This window comes from Physcomitrium patens, chromosome 12, assembly GCF_059467195.1.
Source record: "Physcomitrium patens ecotype Gransden chromosome 12, ASM5946719v1, whole genome shotgun sequence".
Lineage (NCBI taxonomy): Eukaryota > Viridiplantae > Streptophyta > Bryopsida > Funariales > Funariaceae > Physcomitrium > Physcomitrium patens.
The window spans coordinates 7,859,952-7,883,836 of NC_143421.1; the positions used below are offsets into that span (position 1 = coordinate 7,859,952).

General features: G+C 37.6%; 3 protein-coding genes and 1 pseudogene across 19 annotated transcripts; 1 reads left to right on the forward strand and 3 right to left on the reverse strand.

Annotated features, from left to right (window-relative positions):
• The first annotated feature begins 3,772 nt into the window (after positions 1 to 3,772).
• Positions 3,773 to 8,712, forward strand: LOC112290060 (uncharacterized). 11 transcript variants are annotated; one of them, XM_090254775.1, is made up of 5 exons: positions 4,050 to 5,036; positions 5,250 to 5,487; positions 5,675 to 5,810; positions 5,926 to 6,101; positions 6,613 to 8,712. In XM_090254775.1, exons 3-5 carry the CDS (start codon positions 5,744 to 5,746, stop codon positions 6,622 to 6,624), a joined length of 255 nt encoding a protein of 84 aa, XP_090110901.1. In that variant the 5' UTR covers positions 4,050 to 5,036; positions 5,250 to 5,487; positions 5,675 to 5,743; the 3' UTR covers positions 6,625 to 8,712. The 11 variants fall into 11 exon arrangements, 10 of the variants coding, with proteins under 10 accessions (XP_090110897.1, XP_024391777.1, XP_090110901.1 ...); XM_090254774.1 differs by having other exon boundaries at positions 4,050 to 4,602; positions 4,923 to 5,036; positions 5,250 to 5,810; positions 5,926 to 6,207; XM_090254771.1 differs by adding an exon at positions 3,773 to 4,016 and having other exon boundaries at positions 4,923 to 5,810; positions 5,926 to 6,207.
• Positions 6,523 to 8,066, reverse strand: LOC112290059 (ammonium transporter 3 member 2 pseudogene; annotated as a pseudogene).
• Positions 8,713 to 15,350: 6,638 nt separating the features above from the next.
• LOC112289622 (elongation factor G, chloroplastic) lies at positions 15,351 to 19,619 on the reverse strand. Of its 2 annotated transcripts, none has more exons than XM_024534975.3 (8): positions 19,518 to 19,619; positions 18,891 to 19,187; positions 18,532 to 18,695; positions 18,067 to 18,390; positions 17,689 to 17,834; positions 16,956 to 17,458; positions 16,023 to 16,705; positions 15,351 to 15,881 (listed from the first exon to the last, which is right to left on the reverse strand). In XM_024534975.3, exons 2-8 carry the CDS (start codon positions 19,156 to 19,158, stop codon positions 15,609 to 15,611), a joined length of 2,361 nt encoding a protein of 786 aa, XP_024390743.1. In that variant the 5' UTR covers positions 19,159 to 19,187; positions 19,518 to 19,619; the 3' UTR covers positions 15,351 to 15,608. The 2 variants fall into 2 exon arrangements, with proteins under 2 accessions (XP_024390743.1, XP_024390742.1); XM_024534974.3 differs by having other exon boundaries at positions 19,489 to 19,619.
• A 2,433-nt stretch (positions 19,620 to 22,052) lies between these two features.
• Positions 22,053 to 23,655, reverse strand: LOC112289498 (PLAT domain-containing protein 1). Of its 6 annotated transcripts, none has more exons than XM_024534745.2 (3): positions 23,327 to 23,655; positions 22,983 to 23,146; positions 22,053 to 22,625 (listed from the first exon to the last, which is right to left on the reverse strand). In XM_024534745.2, the coding sequence occupies exons 1-3, from the start codon at positions 23,520 to 23,522 to the stop codon at positions 22,257 to 22,259; spliced, it is 729 nt and encodes a 242-aa protein (XP_024390513.1). In that variant the 5' UTR covers positions 23,523 to 23,655; the 3' UTR covers positions 22,053 to 22,256. The 6 variants fall into 6 exon arrangements, with proteins under 6 accessions (XP_024390513.1, XP_073394036.1, XP_024390511.1 ...); XM_073537935.1 differs by having other exon boundaries at positions 22,965 to 23,146; XM_024534743.2 differs by having other exon boundaries at positions 23,312 to 23,655.
• Between the last annotated feature and the right edge of the window lie 230 nt (positions 23,656 to 23,885).

The following is a 23,885-nucleotide window of genomic DNA, read 5'->3' on the forward strand; positions in this document are numbered from 1 at the left end:
TATCATTAATTATTATCTATAAAGTATTGCTACTCATAAGAGAATTTACATTGATAATTAAATTTTTAATAGAAGGGACAATTAAAATACATGTCCTTCTTGCCCTTGCTTTAATAGAATTATTTACATACTTGGAGTTGCTTCTAAGATGTAAAAACTTGCATTGGACCAAAGAGTTTTGCTCAATTCTTGGGCCCTAATACCACAAAATTTTTACTCTTGTAATAATAAAATATTATACTTTAATAATATACTTTAGATAGAACTTCTTAACTTAAGTACTTTAGGAAGATCATTAAGTCAACTTATATTATATAATAAGATATTTATTTTTATAAAAATGATTTGAAAAAGATTAAAAAATTATTTTATATTAAATTTTTGGATTAGAGCTTTTCAAAATTTTAATTGCCAATAGTTTCTTACATTTTTCAAACACATGGATTGAATGAGAGAAGTGACTTCTTCTTCTATGCTTCATGAATTTAAGAAAAATATTTAAGTTAAGAGATATATTTAAGTTGATGAAGGTTATAGACGTTCTAAGATAGTTCAAAGATTGAAGTGGCCCCTTTGGACTATTTAAGGGCCTTTAAATATTATCTTAGATTTTGGTTGAAGAAAGAAAGATAGCTTTGACTTTATTTATCTTACTTACTATCTTAGGATTTCTACTTTGGGCTTGATCCTTTATAAAGGCATTGCAAGTACATCTGAGGGAATTCTTGTGGTCTAATACAATTGATTCTTGGAGTTGAAAGGAAAAATCAATCAAGGTCAAGATTAATACAACTTTTTTTGGTTGGATGTGAGAAAAATGAGATTTTATACTACTATCTTTGTACTATTTTTCAAAAGAAAACAAAGTAATTGTTAGCAATACAATGAGCCTTTGCAAAGATATCAAATTTATTTTAGTAAATATAAGAAACAAAGAAAGATTTTAATTAACCTTAGTATAGACTAAAATATTAATGAAGTTATTTTCAACTTGCTCTCTAAATATCTTACATTTCATTTTTATTTTTTGATTAGATTATTCTTTGTTGTATTAAAAGGTATTGTATTGCAATTAGATTATTGAGGCATTGAACATTTTATTAAGTATAAAGGAACTTTTTTTTTTCTTTTCATCTTTTTTACTTTGAAGTGAATAAAAAGTTACATTAGAAACATATTGTACTTAAATTAGAACATACTTTGCTTGCATCCTTATTTGGGCCTCTTATATTATTAATAAATATATTAGTATTAGATGCTTGTTTTTGGTTTTTAGTTGAATTTCTTGCACTAAAAATTAATGTTTCTTTTGGTAGTAGAATGGTGAAGAATATATTACAATTATACCCCACTAGAATCCATGATAGTCAAGTACGTCTTAACTTCATATTCTACAAAATTTCTTTTACTATTGAATCAATTGTCTAGCTTAAGAAGTTGAGTCAAAATTGATTAGCTATAGAAGAGAAAGTCTATTTTTTGTAATAAATCTTCTTAAGAAAGATTGTTTTGAGAATTAACCTCCCTTATGAATTCAATCAAGATAATGCTTGCCAACACAAGAATAATATGAGTTTTTAGAAGGTCTCTAGATTTATGGATCTTGTCAAGCTTTGAAGCCATTTCCATACTAGTTAAGATTTTGGTTATAGCTATATTAGCTAAATTTGATTTACCACTTTACTCCTTATATCATATATTATTTATGGCTACAAGCAAAGATGTGTTATATAAGAGAGTTCTTTATATTTGTAGAATTAATAGAAATTATTTGTTTGGAGTTCCTCCATTTATTATTATTATTATTATTATTATTTGATTTTTTTAATTTTTTTAATTTTTTTTTGTTTTTTTTTGATTTTTTTGTTTTTTTTTATCTCTTTGGCATTCAAATTTATCTTTGATTCTTGTTAGGTTGTAGTGTTATTTTATTCTATCTTATGTAAAGATATTTTTTGATTTATGATAGCCAAGTTTTCTTTATAGCATATATGTATCAAGGTCTTGCTTTGATCTTTTGTGGTCTTCGATAGCAATTTTTTTAGAAGGTCTTCTATATCTCTATTTACTTTTTGACTACCTTTGACTTTGTCTAAGTTTTTAGAAGATTTTTTCTTAGGTTGTTTTATCTTGAGATACTCCTTGAATTTGTACCTTGTACTAAGAGAGAATCTACATTTGATAGATAATTTATTAAAGTTAATCACAATAAATACTATCTTGTCAATCATTAAGTTTATTACTTAAAATTTAAACTTCCATCCCTCTCTAGAATTTCAGGCTACATAGAATCTAAGCTCATGGATCTTATGGTTTTTAATACTGTATAAGAACTTTGTTGAAACAAGTTGCCAAATGTAGGGCTATTTTTAATCTCATCTTATACTTCCTTTAGTATTATTTATGTAAAGACTTTAATGAACCCTAGACCATCTGATATGTTGTAGTTATAAATAATCTTAGGGTTGAAATTGGATCATAGTCTTAAAAAGTGCATGAATCAATAGGAAGTTTAATAAGAAGAGAGTTAAAGAGAAATTTTAATAGTTTCTCTAAAATTTGATTGTAAATAGAAGTAATCTTTAGTTGGATTTATTCCTAATTGAACATGTTCACCTATGGCTTTTTCTAATTGCCCCTTCAATTTATCAAAAGAGCTAAGAGGGGGTTTTTTTTTCCAAAAAAAAAAAATCAATTTTGAAACAAACTGCTCCTTTATTCAATTGATGTGTATTTTTCATCAATTCTCTTAGAATAATTCTCAATATGTCAGAATACATACACATACTTACACATACATATTAATGAACAAACAAAAACACAAGTGTGAAATGAGGGATGGATAAGCTTGGGAGACAAACGAGACGGATAGTTAAAAAGTCACGAACACGCCTGCTCGATTTGTCCATTTCAGACGATGAAAATGATTCGGAGCTATGATTACTACCTTGTGCAAGTCTTACAGTCGTGTGTGTATGCACATCCAATGTCCTGAAATACGAACTTCTGCAATACATTGTAAGACTAGATATTAGAGACCATTGATTTTTGGGTTTTTGTACTCTTTCGTCAATGTAATTGTTAGGCATTATCAAGTTTCACTTAAAGAAGATATCAAAAGCGGAAGTTTGAATCTACTTTGTCGCAAGAACATAGAATTGCTGCATTGTGACTTGGGTGTGTTCCACTCATCTGTTTTTCAATGGATAATTAATGACACTTTGCGGAGTCTGAGCTATACTTGAAAAGCAAGTCGTCCAATCGCCGAACGTCTCATCCCGGACAAACTGAGATTGAAATGAATGAGAGTATTTCACAACAAGCTTAAATATATGTAACATACAATCATTGAAAAAGATTCGGTTTACTCAGTGAAATTTTAAAAAGGAAAGCAATTATGTGGTCCTGCTGTTGATCGAAGCGAACGACCCAGAGTAGCTATAATCATCTAGATTGGTCAAGGGTGGTCTAATTCAGAAATATGGAGAACCTAAGTATCAATCATGTAGTTAACTAACCCAACCAGAGTGTGTGCGAAGATCAGGGTCTTCCAGTTCTGAACAGTCTTCTAACTCTACGCTGCAGTTGAAGCAGACAAGTTTGAAACATGAAATGACTGAGAGAGGACTGATGTACAAATGTACCTGTGTGCCCTGCACCTCTAGCTGCGTCAGTGATTGATACCATCCAATGTATGCGGAATGAGTTTATATATATGTAAAAACATTCCTGGAACAATAGTCTTCTCACATTAAAATAGGCTCTTTCGTTATTTTTGAGATTGGAAAGGACTGCTGATTCCTTTGAAAAGTGACAAATTTACAATCCGGCACATCAACTCGAGTGTTACACTGAAGCAATGTATGAGACATCATTTCAGTCTTTGGTCTGAGGAGGCAATGTTTTGAAGAATTGAAGTAAAACCAGTCGAACTTAAGTTTGATGTGAAGACCTCACACTTGAGGCCAAGTCAAGACATAGTAACCATTCATGTTTGTGATTGAGGTTGACCGAAGGTATTGTGTGATGAGCCACTGTGTGATGAGCCACTGTATACCTAGATAGATCAAAATACTGACCTGGTTAATCTTAATGGTTCTTGCGAATGTATGTGTTTATTTCAATACCAGAGGAATTATTCTTTAGAAATAACAACTTAAATAACCAGAGTACATGTACAATGAAATATTTCAACGCGTTAAAGTTAAACGGAATGTTTTTATCAAAATGGCGCATTCTTGTATACACCCCACAGCTTGGTTTCGTCGATGTCCGATTCGTGGGGATACAACATTTGCGTCGCAGCTGAATTCGCTTGTAGTAGAGTTTGCTAACCTAGTTTTATGTGGTCTTCTACTTCGTGTGTAGGAGGTTTGTGCACCTTGTTCTTGGAAGTCGTGTACATTGCTGAAGTCGCGACAGTTTTCTTTAGCTCATCCACTTGGAAAATGCTATCTGCGAGTACCCATTTCCAGTTTTGGGTTGATTCCTTTAGAGCGAAAACTGTGTTTCACTGGTTTATGTGTCCCAGCGCGACTGAGCAGTCTCCGGATTAGCTTGCCTATGCTGAAAGTTCTCCCGAGACTGGAATCCGCGCACAAGGCAAGGCAGTATGGTTTGCAGATTGAGTTTAGGGTTCGGAGAAATTTAGAAACAGGGAGATAACTATTACAACACTTCTGCAAGGCTTTTCTTTACGTGTAGACTGCTTCCTCATGCGCTTCTGTTTCTGAAGTTGCGGCAAAATATATGTTGATGTCAGTTTGGTATTGCTCATTCCAGTAATGCCTTCAGGATTAGGGTACTGTGACCTCGTCATAGCGTTGGTGCATCGCTTTTGTGCACATGAGCAGCCATCCGGACGTGTCCAGCAGCTGAAACAGGGTCAAACTCCTGACAAGTATCAGTTATTGCGTGTGCAGTTCGCAAGAATGGGGATATGGTACAAGTTAAGTTGCCGCGTATTGAAGCTTTGGAAGCCATCGCCTTGGGTTGAGCTCTGTCCTTGCTATCCAGCGAAACTGCTGACGCTGCGGGTTTGACACCCCGTCCCCCCTGATGTAGCTTGTGAATAAGAGCTCGAGGGATGGATATTGTACAGCATTAGAGTTTGCGTCCTCTATGGATTTGTTCCACATAGTAATCGGTGCATGACTACAACGCTTGATTACATTGCTCCTGGTAAGTGTTGTATTTATGGCGATCTGCAGTCGGCTGAGGAGTCTTCGTTGGGCTTGTTATACCTTCAGCAGATCTCAATGACGACAGCACCATCAGGTCTTCAATACAAAGACAATGTTATTGCAACAGGGGACAGTCAGCCTGTTGGATTCTAGGTTTTTCGATGCACGTCATTCTCTTCGTGGCTCGTCAAGTTCGATCTATCGGACAAGATCATCGTAAACTTTTCAGCATCTGGTCTCTAATGTTAACGTATCTGCTGAATCACGTTGCGGCAAACTACGTGGCCATCTTACCCAGTGGCAGGTTTTTTGACAGCCAATTTATATTCCTTCGTACAACGAACTCGAATTCTGTTCAAACTTTTTCACAAATGCTATGCAATTTTTTTAGATTTTTTAATTTACTCATTCTACTAATTCTTAAGAAAACCGATTTCTTAATCGTCATTTGAAAAGTGAAGTAACTAAATTCCTTTACTTGTTCGGGATAGGGGAGGGTTTCCTTTGAAAAAACATGAGAATTTCGAGTCCACGCCGACAGTACTAAAACTCATCTGGTAATGTTGGCAACGTGCCAATTCTCTGGAGACATGAGCGCCTTATATCTTCCGAGTTGGATCCTATCAGGTAAGTCCTCCCTGTATGTCAAGCTGCTAGTTCTACCTGCATCGTAGTCGTTAGTCTGAAATTTTCATCCAGGGTAAGCGGCGCTTATGTTTCGTCTTACTGATTGTCTGTGCAGTCCATCAGGAGATTGATCGAGAGTATCATGTGCACGAAGGTGGGCGGCAAGGGTCGATTGTATATTCCTGGCGGGGTATACACACTCTTTCCGGAGCTGCCTCCACGATGACGGGCTTATGCCGAATCCTTGGGCTGTCTATATGGGTCCTTCCATTACGTAAAACACCAGCTGAGGTACATCTTATATTAGAAAGCCCCTCCCTTCAAACTTTGGCTTACGGCAAGTTTTGTGTGTTGCTTTTTGCAGTTGACTTTCCTAAAGGGACTCGGCGCTGGGGAGGTAAGACTCAGAGTACCTCCCAGTAGTCCAATCATCTTTCATGTGAGCTTAGTGAATATTCCTGGTGTTTCAGACCTTGACGAACAATGCAGCAAGATCTTTCTTGTAACCTCCTTTGTAACGAACGAAACAATCTGAACCACTTAGTTGATGATGATGGTGGACAGGTGTGGAGACGTAACAGATCTTTCACCGATTCACTAACTTATTTTCATCTCAAACGAAACAATGCATAACATGGCTGAGCTTCTTCTTAGCGATCAGTGATCAGTCGGAACAGAGCAGCAGAGATTAGACACCTAAATAAATAAAAAATCCTAGTTAGTTTGTGAAATATTACTGAAATATCGCCTTGATACAATGTGTGGCTATGGTTAAGCTCTAACACAAAGCCGGTCTGTACAGATGTGGCTATAGTACAAAACAAAGCAGAGTTTCGACATAGAGGAACATGATTAGAGAGGAAGAACGGCCTCAAAGACTGACAGTGGGGCGTCGGGAGCCGGCGCCTAGACCATGATTGGAAACGTCGAAATCCGTCACGCCATGCTTCGTCATGTTATACTTCTCACCATCGCCCCACAACGCATACGCTTCCTCTCCATGCGCTGCATCGTCTCCAATCATCAGAAGCTCCTCCGTCATGCGAAGCGGCGCGATCAATCTGATGACTACCATGATGATGCTCGTTACCACCACGTTCCAACCAATGACGAAGAAAGCTCCAGCGATTTGCTTCCCTAGCTGTACTCCTCCCACCCCGCCGTAAATTGCACCTTGTTCATTTGTGACGGAGCGGAAGTAGTTGCAGAGATGTGGCTCGGCAAACAAGCCTGTGAGGCATCCTCCCAATAAACCGGCAACGGCATGATTGTGGAAAACGCCCAACGTATCGTCGACTCTCTGCAACAATGGCCAGCGTTTGTGGACAACCATCATCGTGAACCAGGGGATACTGCCCGCGCAAACTCCGATCACAATCGCAACCCAGCACTGTATCACACCTGCCAAACGCTGTAAAGCTAATCAATATTGACAGCATGACTGATTTAATGATCTCACACATTCGTATTGAGCACGGCTATGGAGGCATCGATGTTGGCCGAGTAAGGATCTCCTCCGTTGAACCCTGCCCACCCCAACCACAAAAGCCCCGCGCCCGCCAACATAAGCAGGACATTGTTAGGGGGGAAGCGCTCCCGGTCCCTAGTCAATCTTGGCCCAACCCAGTAGGCTGCTGTGAAGCCTCCCACGCCGGAGGAGAGATGGATAATATAGCCACCCGAGTAGTCGATCACGCCCCACTGAAACTAGAATCCGCCGCCCCAGAGGCTGAAAGCGCCAACCGTGTAGGAAAATGTGAGCCACAGCGGCACAAACAGCATCCATGCCCGGAAGTTCATTCGGCCGAGAAGTGATCCCGCAAGCAGGATCAACGTGATGGCAGCGAACACGAACTGGAAGTACACCATGGGGTACAAGGGCGCCAACGCGGCCGTTTCCAGCGTCCCATTCTTGTGATAGTGCGCCGTTGCAGGGAGCTGCGCTTGCTTCAGAAGCGATTTATATGTGAGTATCGTCCCCCCTTTGCCCCAAAACGGCAGCAGCTTCTCCCCGAACGACATCTTGTACGCCCAAATGACCCAACACAGTAGCACAGCTGCGAAAGCATAGAACGCCATGAAGGCCGAGTTGACGGCGCATTTTTTCTTTACAATGCTGCCGTATAAGATCACCAGGCCCGGCACAGACTGTAGTCCGACGAGTGTGCCCGCGGTCAGCTGCCACGCATTGTCGCCCTTGTTCAGCCAGTCTGGTGTTACACCCCCCGTGTTGTTGTAAGCAGATGGAACCGCCATCGCTTCAACAATCTGCACAGGTAGAGAGGTCGTCGTTCAGTGCAAAAATAAATCTGTTCGACAGATTCAGTATTCCATAATTTCTACCGTTTCATTCTTTAATGCATTGTCGTGTTCTGAACTGGAATATGTGAAAACCTTCGCACGAAATGCGTCGGCTACTTGCCGAAGTGATAAAACGGCATCATCGGCAAGGCACCGCTGGAGTTTGCCTTGAAGCTTCAGACACATACTCGAGATTGTGTGAGAAATCAGCTGTATGGATTTTACTACTCAATTTAGGGGTACTTTTCTCAAAAAAGAGTTCTACCTACTTATCCCAAACTTTCTTCCTCCTTCAAGTAGATCGATCGCAAACCAGGCTCAGCCGTCACCTAGCTAACCGCGACCTCACTATGGATCAACTTGTCCAAGGGGTGGAAGTTCCGGATCAGCCGAATAGATATAATCAGGGCCTGCAGATGTAGCAGACATAGATCAGGGCATCCACCGCGATGGTGTGTGTACCGCTCCAAGGACAACGTCACCACCAGCCCCGTCAAAAGATGCAGTGGGCGGGTACTGTCGTGCAAACCCAGAGCAACTATCAAGGTCCTTACGGGACAGGCAGCGCACATTTTGCATTATAAAATTTTAATTTTACCCACATTGTTCATCTCTAACATTGCTCAGATTCTTGTTTGGATGCCACCAACCGGCTGGCTAGGACTACCCCTATAATTAGACGGCATAGCATCACGCAGTATTATGTATCAGTTTAATTTTGAACAGCACATATTGCTGCGTGCAGTCAGTTTGTTTCCACACCACTAGATGGAAATTGAATGGTAATTTAACCACGCCACTTTCTGAATAGAATGTGTGGGATTATCAAGGGGTAGGGTCCAGCTCATGCGCAGCAAAGCATAACCTGAGTTTCTGTACAGAAACTGAGCCTCTCCTCGCAACTTCGTCACTTGCCGAGATTAGCAGGACATCTGACACACATTGCGACGACATCAAATTCTCTCAGCTACATGAGGATCTCGGCTAAGTCAACTAACGACAACAAATGACAGTATATACATATATATTAGTGTTGAGTCACCAGATCCATGCCTTGAAACATCGTTTTCTGGGCAGACCAGGTTGAATCAAATCACAGGAGCACGAAGATGATGGGGGGGGGGGGATCGTGGATCGATCGATGGACGCTGCTCGATTCTTCGACATGACGCCGAAATTTCGTAGGTCCCACAGGATGAATGAAGTCAACGTCCCGCAGCTTCGCGCTGACTTGTAGTGTTCCAGTCAACTCTGAATCCGTAATATTAGTAGTCAACTTAGTGAGTGAGTTAGTTAGTTAATTAATTCGTTAATACGAGAGTTAGTTACTAAGTTTGATAAACTTTTTCCCAATTTCAATCATTTGTTTTGGATTTTGTACTAAGAATTAGGTTTGATAGTGTGGCTCACTGGAGTTGTAGGTGTAATTCTGAAGGTATCATTGATGAGAGATTTGGTTTTCTTTGCTTAAAAAAAATTAATTTCACATTTTTCATTGATTGTTTGGGATTTTAAATTAAGGATTTTTTGATTTTAGAATAAACTGGAACCAAAATTTGGTTGAAAAAGTACCAAACTTATGCTTATGAACAGTAAATGTGAAGGGAAAAATCATAAAATTAATGCACTGTTACAATAACCTACAGAACATTCACATTAATTTTCTATGTTTATTATTTAACCTACATGTAAGAGAATAGAATCTCAATATATAAATACAGATGAATTGTTGCATTCTGTAATTAATAAAATGCTTTTGAAAGTACACTAAATGCTTTTGAGATATAACATTAATGTAGAATAGTTGCAATATTTATTAAAGCTCTTTTTTCATCTTTTAAAATATTAATTTTTATAAATTATAAAATATTTGTTTATTAATTTATAAAAATAAATATAATTTGAGATATATTAATTTATTTGTGCATAGAAAATAAAATAGATCTATTCAATAGAAATATAAATTGTAATTGTGGAATTTTTTTAAATGTTACTAAACTATGTATTAGCAATATATTAAGTAATAAGTAATAATTGTAACTATTCTAAAGATAGAGTAATTTTATACAAATTAGATTTAAAGATCTTATGTATATAAATATCTAAATTTTGCTAAAGCAAATATTTCATCTAGGTTTGAAGAGATTTTGAAAGTTAAAACAAACAAATTTTGAAACTATAATATTTTTTTCTTTAAATAATGTGGTACACAATAGTTCTTAAATTAACATTGCCTTTATTGAAATACTAGATGAATCCATGTTGTTGTCACAAAAAATTTGACTCAAATGAAGTATTTTTTTGAAATATATGTTTGTGAGCCAATGAATATTTTTTATTTTTTTTTAGAAAAGAAATAAATAAAATTCTTAATGGAGTTTTCGGCTTCAAAGTAGGATAGCTACATTTGTGCCATTATCACAAATAATATGCAAAAAAAGTAGTGAATTTTGTTCAAGGAACTTCTTATAAAAATAATAAAAAAAACATTAAATTACATTAAAAAATCATAAAAGTTTGTTAAGACATTCAAAGATGTATTAAAGTCAAATTTAAAAGATATGAAGTAGTTTATTAAAATGACTTTAATAAATCACTTCATTACATAAATTTATTCTAGAAATATAAAATTATAAATATAAAAATATAAAGATATAAAACTATAAAACTATAAAACTATCTAGATATTTGATAAAACTACAATACTATAAAAATATAAACTATAAAACTATAAAGATTGAATATATACATATATATGTATATATATAGAGAGAGTCTCTTTATCCATAGAGTCCACCTCAAAAATAAGCAATTAGATTTCATGGTTCTTGAAGAATAATTCACAATAGTTTGAAAACATGTAGGAGTTTGCAAACCAGTTTGCCTTTGTAAAAGTAATATCTAGTTGGTGTGAATGCTATATATTCAAGTAAACTTGATTGAATTCAAGCCAAAAAATAATACTTTCTTCACCACAGCTCTTTGGTGCAATTTCAGATAATTCCTTATTCTATTGCACCTCACTTTGTTATTACCAAGGGTAATAAAAGTGCCTTCAAAATTGAATGAGTTGCATGATGTCTCTTGCATTGGCCCACTTCCAACAAAGTTAATTGCCTCACTTTTGAATAATAGTCTATTACTTACAAGAGCAAGACAATGAATTCCTTTAGCTTGCAATCAATTCTACAAGGATGACACAAAAGTTGAAGTGAAAAAAGAAAAAATAAAATAAAATAAAAAAAAAATCAAGCTTTGCTCTTCAACTATCAAGCCCTTTCTTCTTCAATTGTTGAAAAATTGTAAGTTTCCAATGGTAAAACCCATTGTTATTTTTTCTATACATAATGCTTTAAAATGCCTCTAACCTTGTACTTCTCATATAAGCCAATTAATACAAAAAGATACACAACTTCAAGCTACTTTGAACACCTCAAATAAAAGACCTTGAATTAAGAATCAAATAATTTTCAAACTCTCGGCAATGCCACAATAATATATAATACCATAGTGACTCTCAACAATTAGCTTTCACTTGATTGTTCATACATTGTTTCTAAATCTGAACATTTAACTAACAAAATGACAAAGCAAACAACACTCAAACCATTTCATCTTAATACTTTCACTCTGAAATTTTTAGAAATACACTCACTTTGCAATGCAAAGCACAATGAATTTTTTTTACATTTCAAAAATTACACAAAAAAAAAAAAAAAAAAAAAAAAAAAAAAAATGTTTAATTTTTGTATAATATTTTGTAATGCAAAGTACAATGAAAATTTTGAAATGCAATACAATGCAAATACATATACATTTTTGAATCTTTTGAAATATCTAAAAATACACTCACTTTGCAAAGCAAAGCTTGATAATATGATTTAAAAAGAATGGAGAGTATGGTTTTTGAAATCTTTGAAGTTTTGTCAAGTTTTTCTCTCAAATTAGATGGTAAATTTATCCTCATTCTATACTCTCATTGACAAATTCTTTAACAAATTCTTTAACTAAAGCTCAAAAACAATGCACAAATACCCAAGGTATGAAAATTTTAAAAAATTTTCAGATATCTATTGCAATTATAGACTGCAACTTCAAGAAAACACAAAAAAATTGCAATTATGTCTTTTTTTCTGTCAAGGATCAAATTTCACCATTAATTGCATTGCGTGCATGCAACAAACAACACATTACTAAAAATCTCCACATTCAGTTAAACTCTAGTATTTCGTGTTCAATTAAAATTTAACAATGATGGATCCATACAGGGAATGAGAACCACTACTTGTCTTGGCAATTTATCTTGAATTTGTATTGCATAATGCTACTTGTATTATAAGCCTTGAGTTTAAAATGATCAAGTGCTTGATAGATCCATTCTTTGTTAAATACTTTTTATTTTGGCAATATTTAGAGAGACTCTAAGGCCATGTGAATCAAAAGCTATTGTTGCTCATCAATCAAAGCGTCTCTCAGAGCTTCGAGCCCTTTTTCATGATTTATGATCCCTTGTGAAATGCCTTATAGAATGCTATGATTATTTATAAAATGCCTTATGAAATGCCCTGTGAACTTCAAAGAAGCCAATTTTTTTTGATGAAAACAAAGATCCATCCATGCAACCATTAAAAACTACTAGAACCTAGTGGAACTCTCCAATCAATTGCAAACCCCAGTAATGAACTGTAAAATGTATTGTAAACTCCACAAAATATGAACCTTTTTGATGAAAACAAAGACCAATCCATGTAGTGAATGAGAGCCACCACTTGTCTCTTTAAGCAATTTCAATATATAGATACCTTTACAAAAAAATAAATATTTTTATTTTATTTTATTTTTGTATATGATATAATTCAAATATTATAACATAATTCCATGTATAATTAGAATAGTTTATTGGGAATTCTAATAATATAGAGTATTTTCAACATGAAAAGCTTTGATAAGCTAAATCATAAAAGTAACATTTTTATATTTATCATCAAAAAAGAAAACATTTTTATTACTGACTACAAAATTCTAATAATTTTAGTTCAAAAAAATATTTACCAAAGAGGAAAATAATCCAATTATAAATTTCTTCTATCTATCAATTAAAAGTGATTGATTTGTTGTGCTAAGGGCTCAAATTCTAATGTCTTTATTTTATTTATTTATCTTTAAAATTAACTTAAAAGAAAGGTTTCTAAAGAAATTTTATGGTTTTATAATTTTTTCATACAATTTTCATAGGAAACTTACTAATTATAATTTTCATATAAAACATTATGGTAATTTAAAGAAATTCTAATTAAAGTAAAATTTGTACTTTATTTGTACTATTTTAAAATTTTAAAAAGAAACAAATTAGTAATAGAAATTGCCAACAAAATTAGGATTAGAGTATACAATATTATACAATTCACAAGTTCATGTATATTTCTTTCCTGTTTATTGAGCTGTAAGTAGAGGAATGAGCTTTTTGAACCAAAAGATATTTCATTTCTTTAATAATTAACAAGAAAATAAGTTTAAAAAATTACATTATATGTATCATAAATGATATTTATGTTGTATTAGTATATAGACCTAAAAATCATCATTGTCAAATTCAAATTTATATACTTCCAATTCTAACTGTGTATAAATCTATTTATGCATGTAAGATTTCTAAGTTTCAACGATGATTTATGCACAGTTTATATCATAAAATAATCAAAGAATCAGACAAATTACTCCATGAATAATGAGTATCTACTTGGAAATAGGACATTTTTATTTTTTAAAATTTCTATAACTCCGTACAGCATCTTTAAGCTGTATAAACAAAGATAGTAATTTTCAACATACTTCCTATATTTATGAGAATGGAGAAACAGCATTGCATATGAACATTGAAAAAAAATCCCAAAGTTTAAAGGATTTACAAATGCTGTTAGAGGTACTAATGATTTGTATTGTAGATACCAATATATGTAAATTGAACAGTAAAACACTTTATAATTATAACAACAAAGATTGGAACAATTATAAAGACATTAATTATGGTGATAAAAACTCCAGTTCAAACAATTATCTCTCATTTGATAAAATATTTTTATGGCAAGAAGAAGCATGATTTTCGTAACATAATGATCATCCAATACTACAATCATAATGCATAATCAATTTAGGTCACTACATATTCCACAATGTTGGTATTATAAGCTATATGTTATAGATGCATTTAAAAAATAATAATGGAAATTATCTCTATACTTTTTAGTGTGCAAAGTGTTTTTTAATATTTTTTATACAGTGTAACAAATGCATATTATATGCATTTTATATGCATTTAATATGGAATTTTGTAATTAATGCACGTGTAGATTGTAATTGCAAATGTCACAGTTGCATTCGACACACAAGATTTGTTACCAACAAAAAATGTTTAATTATGTGTAACTTTTTGGATAATTGATGTATAAACCAGTAGTTGTACCTTTAAAATTTTAAATAAAATTTTGTCAAATCAAATATTTTTCAATTGCAATATAATATTTAAAAAAATTAAAATAACTTATTTTATGTAATTCGTAATACTTTTTTTATTAAAATACATTGCACAATGATTTCTGCATTTGAATTGCTTATCCTAAAAGGAAGTAAGACATTGGTACACTCGACCGCAATGATTTGTTTTTTTTTTCCACTGTCACTTTCTGTGTTTGTTGAATTTCCTAAACCTGGGGCACTGGTGAATGCATAGTTCAAAGAATACATTTCCGTTCAAACTGATATTTTCTATGATTTAAAATATCCCATTAGGAATTGCGGGTTTAATCCAATTTGAAATTTTAAACTGTCTACACTTTGTACACAGATGAGTTAAGAATAATGTTAGAAAACAAGATCGATCATTCTCATCCTATTTAAAGAGTTTGCAACTTGTTGAAAAATGTGTGTGCAAAGGAAAACTTTACTCTACTCTTGTACATGTCTGCTTGCCACGATAAAATACATGTGCCTTTCATGCGTCGTAGATTACTCGACAGTTATGTTTACGCATTAAAGTATTGCTTCAGCGGTGCCTACTGTAGGGGACAACAAGTTTATGCACAAGACCATCAAGCTTACTGCAATTAGAAAAGATTTCGCTAAGGAAACTGAAATCATTAAGTGAATTTTAAGAACGTGTTTTACATTAGAGACGTCGGATGATGAGAATCATAGAACGTTGTGAGTTTTCAGCAATCAAACACTGAACAAAACAAGTCGTTTCCGCAATCATCTTTGACTTGTTTGCTTAACAGCCAGCCAGAGAAGGCCCGCAATATGGATGATCAAATACAAAACCGTTCCATGAGGAGCTGTACAGAGCTCATTGGCAGGAACAAAAATAACCTACAGGATTCATTCTACAAACTGTCTTCTACACCACACCTTTAGCCTTCGAGATATATCATTCATGAAAGGCTCCACATGACAATCATCTTACTCTAAGTGATAGTATCTAGATTTATAGCGTAAGTTACTCTAAGCTGTAGTCTCCATCTTCTTCGATGTGATTTCCATCTGGATGTTTGTGGGTACAACATCAAACTTGGACAGTTGCATCGTGTACTGAGCTCTGCCCTTCGTCATGCCCCGCAAGGTACTCACGTAGTTGAACATCTCCGACAGCGGTACAGAAGCAGTAATCAGCTTCATGCCGCCGGGCTTGTCACCAAGCGTCTCAATTTGTCCACGTCGGGAGTTTAGGTTACCAATAACATCACCCATGTGTTCCTCCGGAGTCACCACCTCCACCTACAGTCAACAACACAGAAGACTCATCCTCTCAACTCATACAAAATACCACACCCTCACACTTCACAAAGTCTACACCACGACTGCAGCAGGCATCAATTGCTTCCAAAGAGGTTATGGCTAGGAAGACAACGAACTCACCTTCATGATGGGCTCCAGCAGCTTGGGGCCGGCCTTAGAGATACCCTCCTTGAATGCACCTCGGGCAGCCAGCTGGAAGGCTAGAACACTGGAATCCACTTCGTGGTATGAACCATCCAACAACACAGCGCGAACATCCACCACTGGGTAACCGGCCAGCACACCGTTGTTCATCATGTCCTCCAGGCCCTTCACCACACCAGGCACGTACTCACGGGGCACGGATCCACCCTTGATCTCGCTCTTGAACTCGTATCCACTTCCAGCTTCCAATGGCTCAAAACGGACTTCGATCTCAGCGAATTGCCCTTGGCCTCCGGACTGCTTCTTGTGAGTGTACTTAACAGTCGCAGGCTTTGAAATACTCTCCCTGTAGTTCACCTGGGGTGCGCCCACATTTGCTTCCACCTTGAACTCACGCTTCAGCCGATCTACAATGATCTCCAGATGCAGCTCTCCCATCCCCTCAATCACCGTCTGGTTCGTCTCCTCATCTCTAGAGAAATGGAAAGATGGATCCTCCTGGGCGAGCTTGATCAGTCCAACAGACATTCTGTCCACATCTGCCTTGGTCTTCGGCTCGATGGCCACCTTGATCACAGGGTCAGGGAAATCCATACGCTCCAACACCACAGGTTTGTCGGAGTCGCACAGAGTCTCCCCGGTCACGGTATCCTTCAGACCTGCAGGGAAGAGCGGAAGGTCAGTTAAAAGAGCGTTAAGGTAGCTTTAGTATCGTCATCGACACCATCCGACCTTTCCACTGCATGCATGCTACCACTGCAGATTGACTACTGCATAAAGGTCGTATTACTGCAGTCACTGCTATGTACAAGAGACTATTTTTTTTTTTAAAATATCTTTCCCATGGAAGGGAAAAACGGTCTCTGAACGATTGCACATGAAAAAACCCTGGTGTTAACCAGAACGTACCTGCGAGGGCAATAATATCTCCTGCGCGAGCAACCTTCAAATCCTCCCTACTGTTGGCATGCATCTCCAGAAGCCGACCGATACGCTCCTTCTTACCCTTGTTTGAGTTCAGCACATACGTGCCCGCCGCAAGCGTTCCGGAGTAAATACGTACAAAGGTCAAAGAACCGACAAAGGAATCGTTCATGATCTTGAAAGCTAGCCCAGAGAAAGGCTCATCGTCGCTGGGCTTCCTGTCCACTGGAATGTCGGGATTATCCACGTCACATCCCTTCATCGGAGGCAAGTCCAAGGGTGAAGGAAGGTACGCAACCACTGCGTCTAGCAAGGGCTGAACACCCTTGTTCTTGAAGGCGGACCCACAGAGAACAGGGACAAACGACAAAGAAATTGTCCCCTTCCTGATCATCATTTTGATTGTCTCTTCGTCAGGTTCAATGCCTTCCAGGTATGCTTCCATGGCGGCGTCATCTTGATCCACGATGGTCTCAATCATCAACGCCCTGAAACGATGAAACTGCGTCAGGGCCCACTCTTTGTATGTCCACCGATAGACCACAGCCATGAACAGCAATATATCCCTTAAATACCTTTAAATTTTCAAAACATCCTCAGTATACTCATTAAATCATAGCTCAGTGTTTCCAACAGTGAAATCTATAAACATATAGTGCGGGAGAAATATGTGCCAAATCTAACAGGAACCGGAGGATATAGAGTTTCGTAATCTGACCTGTACTCTTCCGCCAGTTCGAGTAAATCCTCAGGGATCTCTCTGTCCTCGAAGGCTGCCCCAAGCTGCTCTCCGTTCCAAACCACGGCCTTCATCCTGACAAGATCCACGATCCCTAAAAACTGGTCCTCGGCTCCAATAGGAATCTGTGATCATGAAGTCATCGTGTGTTAGCACATCTTATATGCAGCAAGTCGTATTATCAATGTCCGCTGACAATGAAGGGCCTTAATGCAGCAACATGCACCGTAATGAAATGATCCCACAAGTCCCGAATTAGGTCAATGTGATAGGACCCACACAGCAGATATTCATTTCTACACAAGATTTGCAGAACACGTTTCACAGGGCACTTTGGTACCGCTTTCAAGTGTGTACCTGAAGGACTAGGGGTTTGGCACCCAAGTTGCTCACAATCATGTCCCTGGTTCGGAAGAAATTGGCACCCAGCCGATCCATCTTGTTCACGAAGCAGATACGCGGAACACCATACTTATCGGCCTGACGCCAGACGGTTTCCGATTGCGGCTCCACTCCGGCCACACTGTCGAATAGGCAAATTGCTCCATCCAGAACTCGCAGCGCACGCTCCACCTCCAAGGTGAAGTCTACGTGTCCAGGAGTGTCGATGATGTTGATTCGGTGATCCTTCCACTTCGCAGTAGTGGCAGCCGAGGTGATTGTGATACCTCTTTCTTGCTCCTGTAAAAATCCCATGCACACACACCAAATTAGACATAAGGCACTGCTTAATGGTGAAGCGTACTGAAGATGGTTATAGAGCCAGCTGCAGCGACCCTAATTCATTCCATCCCCGTGAATAAAACGAAAAACAATCCGCACCTGTTCCATCCAGTCCATGGTGGCTGTCCCTTCGTGAACTTCACCAATCTTGTAATTTTTCCCCGTGTAGAACAGGATACGCTCAGTTGTTGTGGTCTTTCCAGCATCGATGTGAGCCATGATGCCGATGTTACGGTAGTCGGATAGAGGAAATTCCCTTTTCTCTGCAATCAACGAAAATCCTACTCTTAAGTTCCCCAATTCACCTTGCATTCACGAAATTGAAAGAGGGCACAGAAGATTATCCAAAAACACATTGTGGTCATTGCCATTAAACACAAACTGAATCTAAAACCCAGAACCCTAAGCAACTATTCCCGTCCGTCATAAATGTGACAACGCACAAAAGCTCGACTGACCTTCAGCAGCCATGCAAACGACCGCCTTGCGACCACCACCAGCGACAGAGGAACTTCCGAACGCGGAGCGGCGGAGAGCATCCCTCTGGAACGCACAGTCACTCGACGACGCACACAGAGGCATACCCCTGGCATTTTTCTTCAGCCCGGTAAACGATGACACGCTGCCTGTGGCCCTCTTCGCGGTGCCCTCAACATCGCGGCAGGAGCAGGACTGAGCCAGAGCCGAGGCACCCAAGTGACTGGCCTGCGCCACTGACGCCGCCATCTCTCTGTCTTACTCTTCACCTCGCACTCCTACAACCGAAAAAACACATTTATCTCACAAATGCCAAATTACACCCAATTTCTTAAAATTCGCCACAACCCAACAGAGAGCTCAACACTAGACACCCACAGGACAGATCACAACCAATGCCACGGCAACAATCAGCTGCTTGGGTGTACAAATAGAGACCCTCATTACATCACAAAACTCTCAATGCAGCTTTTCTACACCAATACAATCACTATCACATTGGATAAGCCTATCGACTTGCACAAACGCTATCCTCAGCCCGTAATTCCAACAGACACACACCATGAACCTCTCACATACCTCAAGAAGAAGAAGAAACGAGGAGTAACCTTGAGAATGTGGGGCTGTACCGAACACTGAATCCAGGAAAGTCCGGGATGACTGAGGAAACCGGATTTGGGGAGAAAGGGTCTTGTAGAGGCAGAAAAGACCAAACAGGTAGTGAAGAGGGCGAGGGGAGAGAAGGGAAATTTGAGGGCGACAGAACAGCCACGATGGAGCAATTGCCGCTCCACAATCCTCTCACCACAAACACAAATCCAGGCACCTCCTCCTTTTCCACATCCCAGACAGGATAAGGGACCCCCCCCCCCTCCCTCCTCCCTTCACCGTGGCTTTCCCTACCACCTCCCCGTCCTCGGCTTTGGGTCCTCGTCTCCTTGCGGTGAATGGCGGCAGACACCACTTCAGGCAACATGATAAGGTGAGGTGCAGTGCACGATATATATATATATATATATATATGCATGGTTTGATTTGCATTTTCAAGTACATGGGAAAGAAAAAAGGGAAATCACTGGTCACGTAAGTAGGAGGAAAAGTGGGAATTTTTATATTTAGTGCAGATGTGTATAATGGTACTACATTTGAGGTTGTCCCTTCAATCTATGCATATATATATATATATATATATACACTCATACACATTTTGAGGTTTTCAAAGGTTGTCCCAATTTTGTGTTTTGAAGTTTATTTAATTAAATTTAGTGAGTGGAACATAGTGGTTTCTAATCGTGAGCAAAATATGATGGAAAGGTGTATAATTTTAACGAAAAGATAAATGAGATTGAGCATAACAAGTACAATGAGGATATTAATGTGCACTTGTGTAATGGGAAATGTTTTACAACCCTTCATATCTATGTGTATATGATATATATATATATATATATATATATACATACTGAATAATGGTTTGTATTAAAAAAGACATGTTTTTAAATATGATTAACCTTGCAATTCCAGGTCCACCACCAATCCTGTCTCCTTTGCTACCCATCAATACAATGCATGATGGGGGAGGGAGGAAGTGGGTGTTTGAAACTGAAACAGGCTTCCATAGACCAACAAGTTAAGAGGATGTTACAGAAAAGGAAATTGCCTCTATACCCTAGTGCATCACCAATTCATTGATTGAGTCAAAAAGCAATATATATATATATGCAAATACATTGACTTAAGGCTTAATATATCCAAAGGCTTTTTGACACTTGATTTATCATGATTGAAACTTGATTTATCATGTTATTATACTGAATGAAAGATTATTTATTAATTTTTATACCACCAGGATATTCAAACAATCATCATTTATAACAATTTTTTCATGTATTATTAAGCTTTCTAATTGGTTTGAATTGTAGCTGTTGACCTTTGTTAGCTTCCAGATTGAAATTTGCAAGCTTCAAGTTCTCAAATATTCTTTCAAAAATTGTCAAAAGGTTGTGTATTGCAAAGCAATGTGGTACAAGTGTTTCATCCAAAAATTTAAACCAATAAACCAAGCTATAAAGTTACTAAAAACCATAAAATAAAAAATGAAAAATTTAAGAAAAGTTACATTAGAATGTGAATGATATCAGTAATGAGGATTTCATTGACTAATTACTCTAAATTCAAGGAAACATGTGATTCAAAGTAATGTTAAATTTTTACTTCTTAGCAAGTATGTTCATAGTCTAATTTTGTAAATATTATAATGTAAAGATAATAACAGCTTGTCCATCTACCAAGGTCCAATTCACATACATACAATCATCTTGTTGGATTATATAACCACTTTGTTGGGTAGTATTAAAATGTGTTGAATTCTAACAAGAAAAAAAAATTAAAAAACATGTAAAACAAAATAAAACCAATTTCAAATTTAATACAAAGTTTGCAGTATTGGATATCTGTTTAACTAATTGTTTGTTAATGTCTAATAAGAATTACATTTGTGTATTCAGACTCTAAATAATCATATATATATATATATATATATATATATGAATATATATACACATACATACATATTGTTATATACTTACAAACTAAAGTTTATCCTTTTTTCTTTAGAAATTGTAAATATTATATTAATAAGAGGTAAACAGATATTAGAAGCTATCAATGCTACTCAAATATTCTTCCAACATGAAAAATCATTTTCAAATATATGATTTTTTTTTTATATCTACATACACAACTATTTAGAGTTGATTCATGTTCATTTTTTATGAAATGTTAGGTACAACATTTTATTTACCCATTCATCATTATTACTATTCTTATCATCATCAACATCATCATCACTTATTTCCTTGTTTGTCTTGAAGCTCAGAAGCTCAGTTCAACAATGTCAAGCACCAAGTTCATTTCTTCACTTTCTATTAAAACCGCTGTAAAAATGAGAATTCGTATGTACACCTCGTCATTAAAAGAAAAAACGAGTTTGGTTAGTTAAATTGAGACTCATAGGATGCCTTCAAATCACAATATGACAAGTGTGTGGCTCTTATGCAAAGCAGCTTTCGGCAGAACCCAGCCCTCAAGTCGGTGAAACCACCTCGCACCAGAAACTGGGTCACATGAACAGATCAACGAAGTGGCCAGAATTGGACCCGAAAGTCTCGTCTTTATTACACAGAACTTTAGTGACAAAATGGAACTAGGCAGCTTGTCTTCCACAGAGTGCAAAATGTAACCACGCAGACCAGCTGTTGTTGCAGCTCTAGGAAGTTAGATGAAGCACAATGCATGGTCTGGGAGATCACCTCGGAAGGTGTTGCAACATGTTTGCAGCACTAATCTCAAGCTGGACATGAGTTGATGGTGCGAGAGAGTGAGCGAGGAGGCTCATCCTTGGCCAGCCACTCGTACACATTGAACACACGAGTCTGGTACTGGACGGAGATGGTGACGGTGTTTACGAACCAGCTAGGATTGTGGCCAGCGTCATCGTGGGATAGACGCATGCGGCATATGTTTTGGAGGCAGTCTCCGAGGACAGTGAACGTGTCGGTGGCTCCGCGGTTGAAGTTGCGGTTCTGACTCTTGAGGCCAACGAAGAGAACAGAAGCGCCGAACCTGTCGAAGAATTCTACATTCACGTCCGCTTGCGTGCCGGCTCCTTCGATGTCCCCCGTGCTCGTTATGATCGTGTACGTGCACTGGTTGCTCTGCATTGTCGGCAACAGTCACGATGATCACCGTTAATGAGTCTGCTTGCATCCAGGAAGTGATACGGGGAGTGTCTAATGAAACATTCGATGAAATGTGAATTATGCAGCGCAGAATGACTCACGCAATATACCACCGGTTCTTAAAATTGCATTCATTTCTTTAATATGTACAAGCATTCAGGGATTGATATGACGGTATTAGGCAAATCAGCAAGCGAAATGCCCGTATGTAGTATTATACCCACACGCTCATGAGTAGTTCGTCCAACGTCTAGAATAGAAGCTCCTAGATTAACAAACACAAAGTGATCTATACCACAGAAATGATTAACTTACCCCCTCCCCAAGACCTACCTGCATGGCACTCACAGTGGTGCTGTGCACCATAAAGCTGTCATCACCGGATTCCGGTTGCGGTGTTGGCTGGTAGCTGTAGAGATCATCAGCGTCAGGGGCAACCGAGGGTGCTGGCGCAAGAGTCAGCACGTCCGACTCACGGTTTGCATGCGGAGCACCAGCTGGAGAAAGGTATCCACTGTAAGAGGCATATGGTATACTAGACGCAGGCGCGCCAGTAAACTGATTGGCACATTTTTCTAGTGATGAATCGGTCTCTGTCAAGACCCGATTTCTTTCAGATCTATGCTGCTGCGAAGAGTACTTGGGATCGGCAATGTGCTCACCACCCAACAATCTACCTTCAATGGGAACCTTTGACGTGTTGGAATCCGGAGGTGGAGGTGTCGAAGAAATATTGGCAGCAGCTGAAGCAAGAGATCCCAAGAGCCTAGAGGCTTCCACTGAACCACACATTAGAAACATCACAGCCAGCGCCAGTGCTGTAACCACCAGCTTTCCTTCTCTCTGGGAGAAACCATTGCTTGAGGTAGTCATACTCACGAAGCACAAGACAGTCCTCAAAGAAGCTGGAGGCGCTTCCCGAGGAATATAATGAGAGGAAAGTGGACCTAACCGGATTTAAGGGAAGAGAATCTAATACAAGAATAAATTGTGAATGGTGAGAGTGAGAATGACAAACCGAATGAATCCTTTTTATACACAAACCTTGGGGCAAATTTTACAGCGATAGTACCAAAAAGAATCCAAAGATTGGAAGGGAGGCGAAATGTACCATCTCGTAACGTCCTTGTGCAGTCGAGGTTCAGTACGATGGACACGAATATATACCCATTTTCAAATACCATTGGGATAGAGAAAAAACCACGGTTCAATATGATAAGGAGTCCTCGGTCAGTG

Bases quoted from the DNA above. Each gene is read 5' to 3' on its own strand.
- LOC112290060 (XM_090254771.1), top strand. From the start codon at position 5,744: ATGTTGGCAACGTGCCAATTCTCTGGAGACATGAGCGCCTTATATCTT. The intron at 5,811-5,925 runs GTAAGTCCTCCC...TTGTCTGTGCAG, and splicing joins TCCGAGTTGGATCCTATCAG to TCCATCAGGAGATTGATCGA. The intron at 6,208-6,612 runs GTAAGACTCAGA...CGGTCTGTACAG, and splicing joins AGGGACTCGGCGCTGGGGAG to ATGTGGCTATAGTACAAAAC.
- LOC112289622 (XM_024534975.3), bottom strand. From the start codon at position 19,158: ATGGCGGCGTCAGTGGCGCAGGCCAGTCACTTGGGTGCCTCGGCTCTG. The intron at 18,696-18,890 runs GTCAGTCGAGCT...CGTTGATTGCAG, and splicing joins CGTTTGCATGGCTGCTGAAG to AGAAAAGGGAATTTCCTCTA. The intron at 17,459-17,688 runs GTCAGATTACGA...TCATCGTTTCAG, and splicing joins GAACTGGCGGAAGAGTACAG to GGCGTTGATGATTGAGACCA.
- LOC112289498 (XM_073537933.1), bottom strand. From the start codon at position 23,522: ATGACTACCTCAAGCAATGGTTTCTCCCAGAGAGAAGGAAAGCTGGTG. The intron at 22,626-22,964 runs GTAAGTTAATCA...CCGACAATGCAG, and splicing joins AGGTAGGTCTTGGGGAGGGG to AGCAACCAGTGCACGTACAC.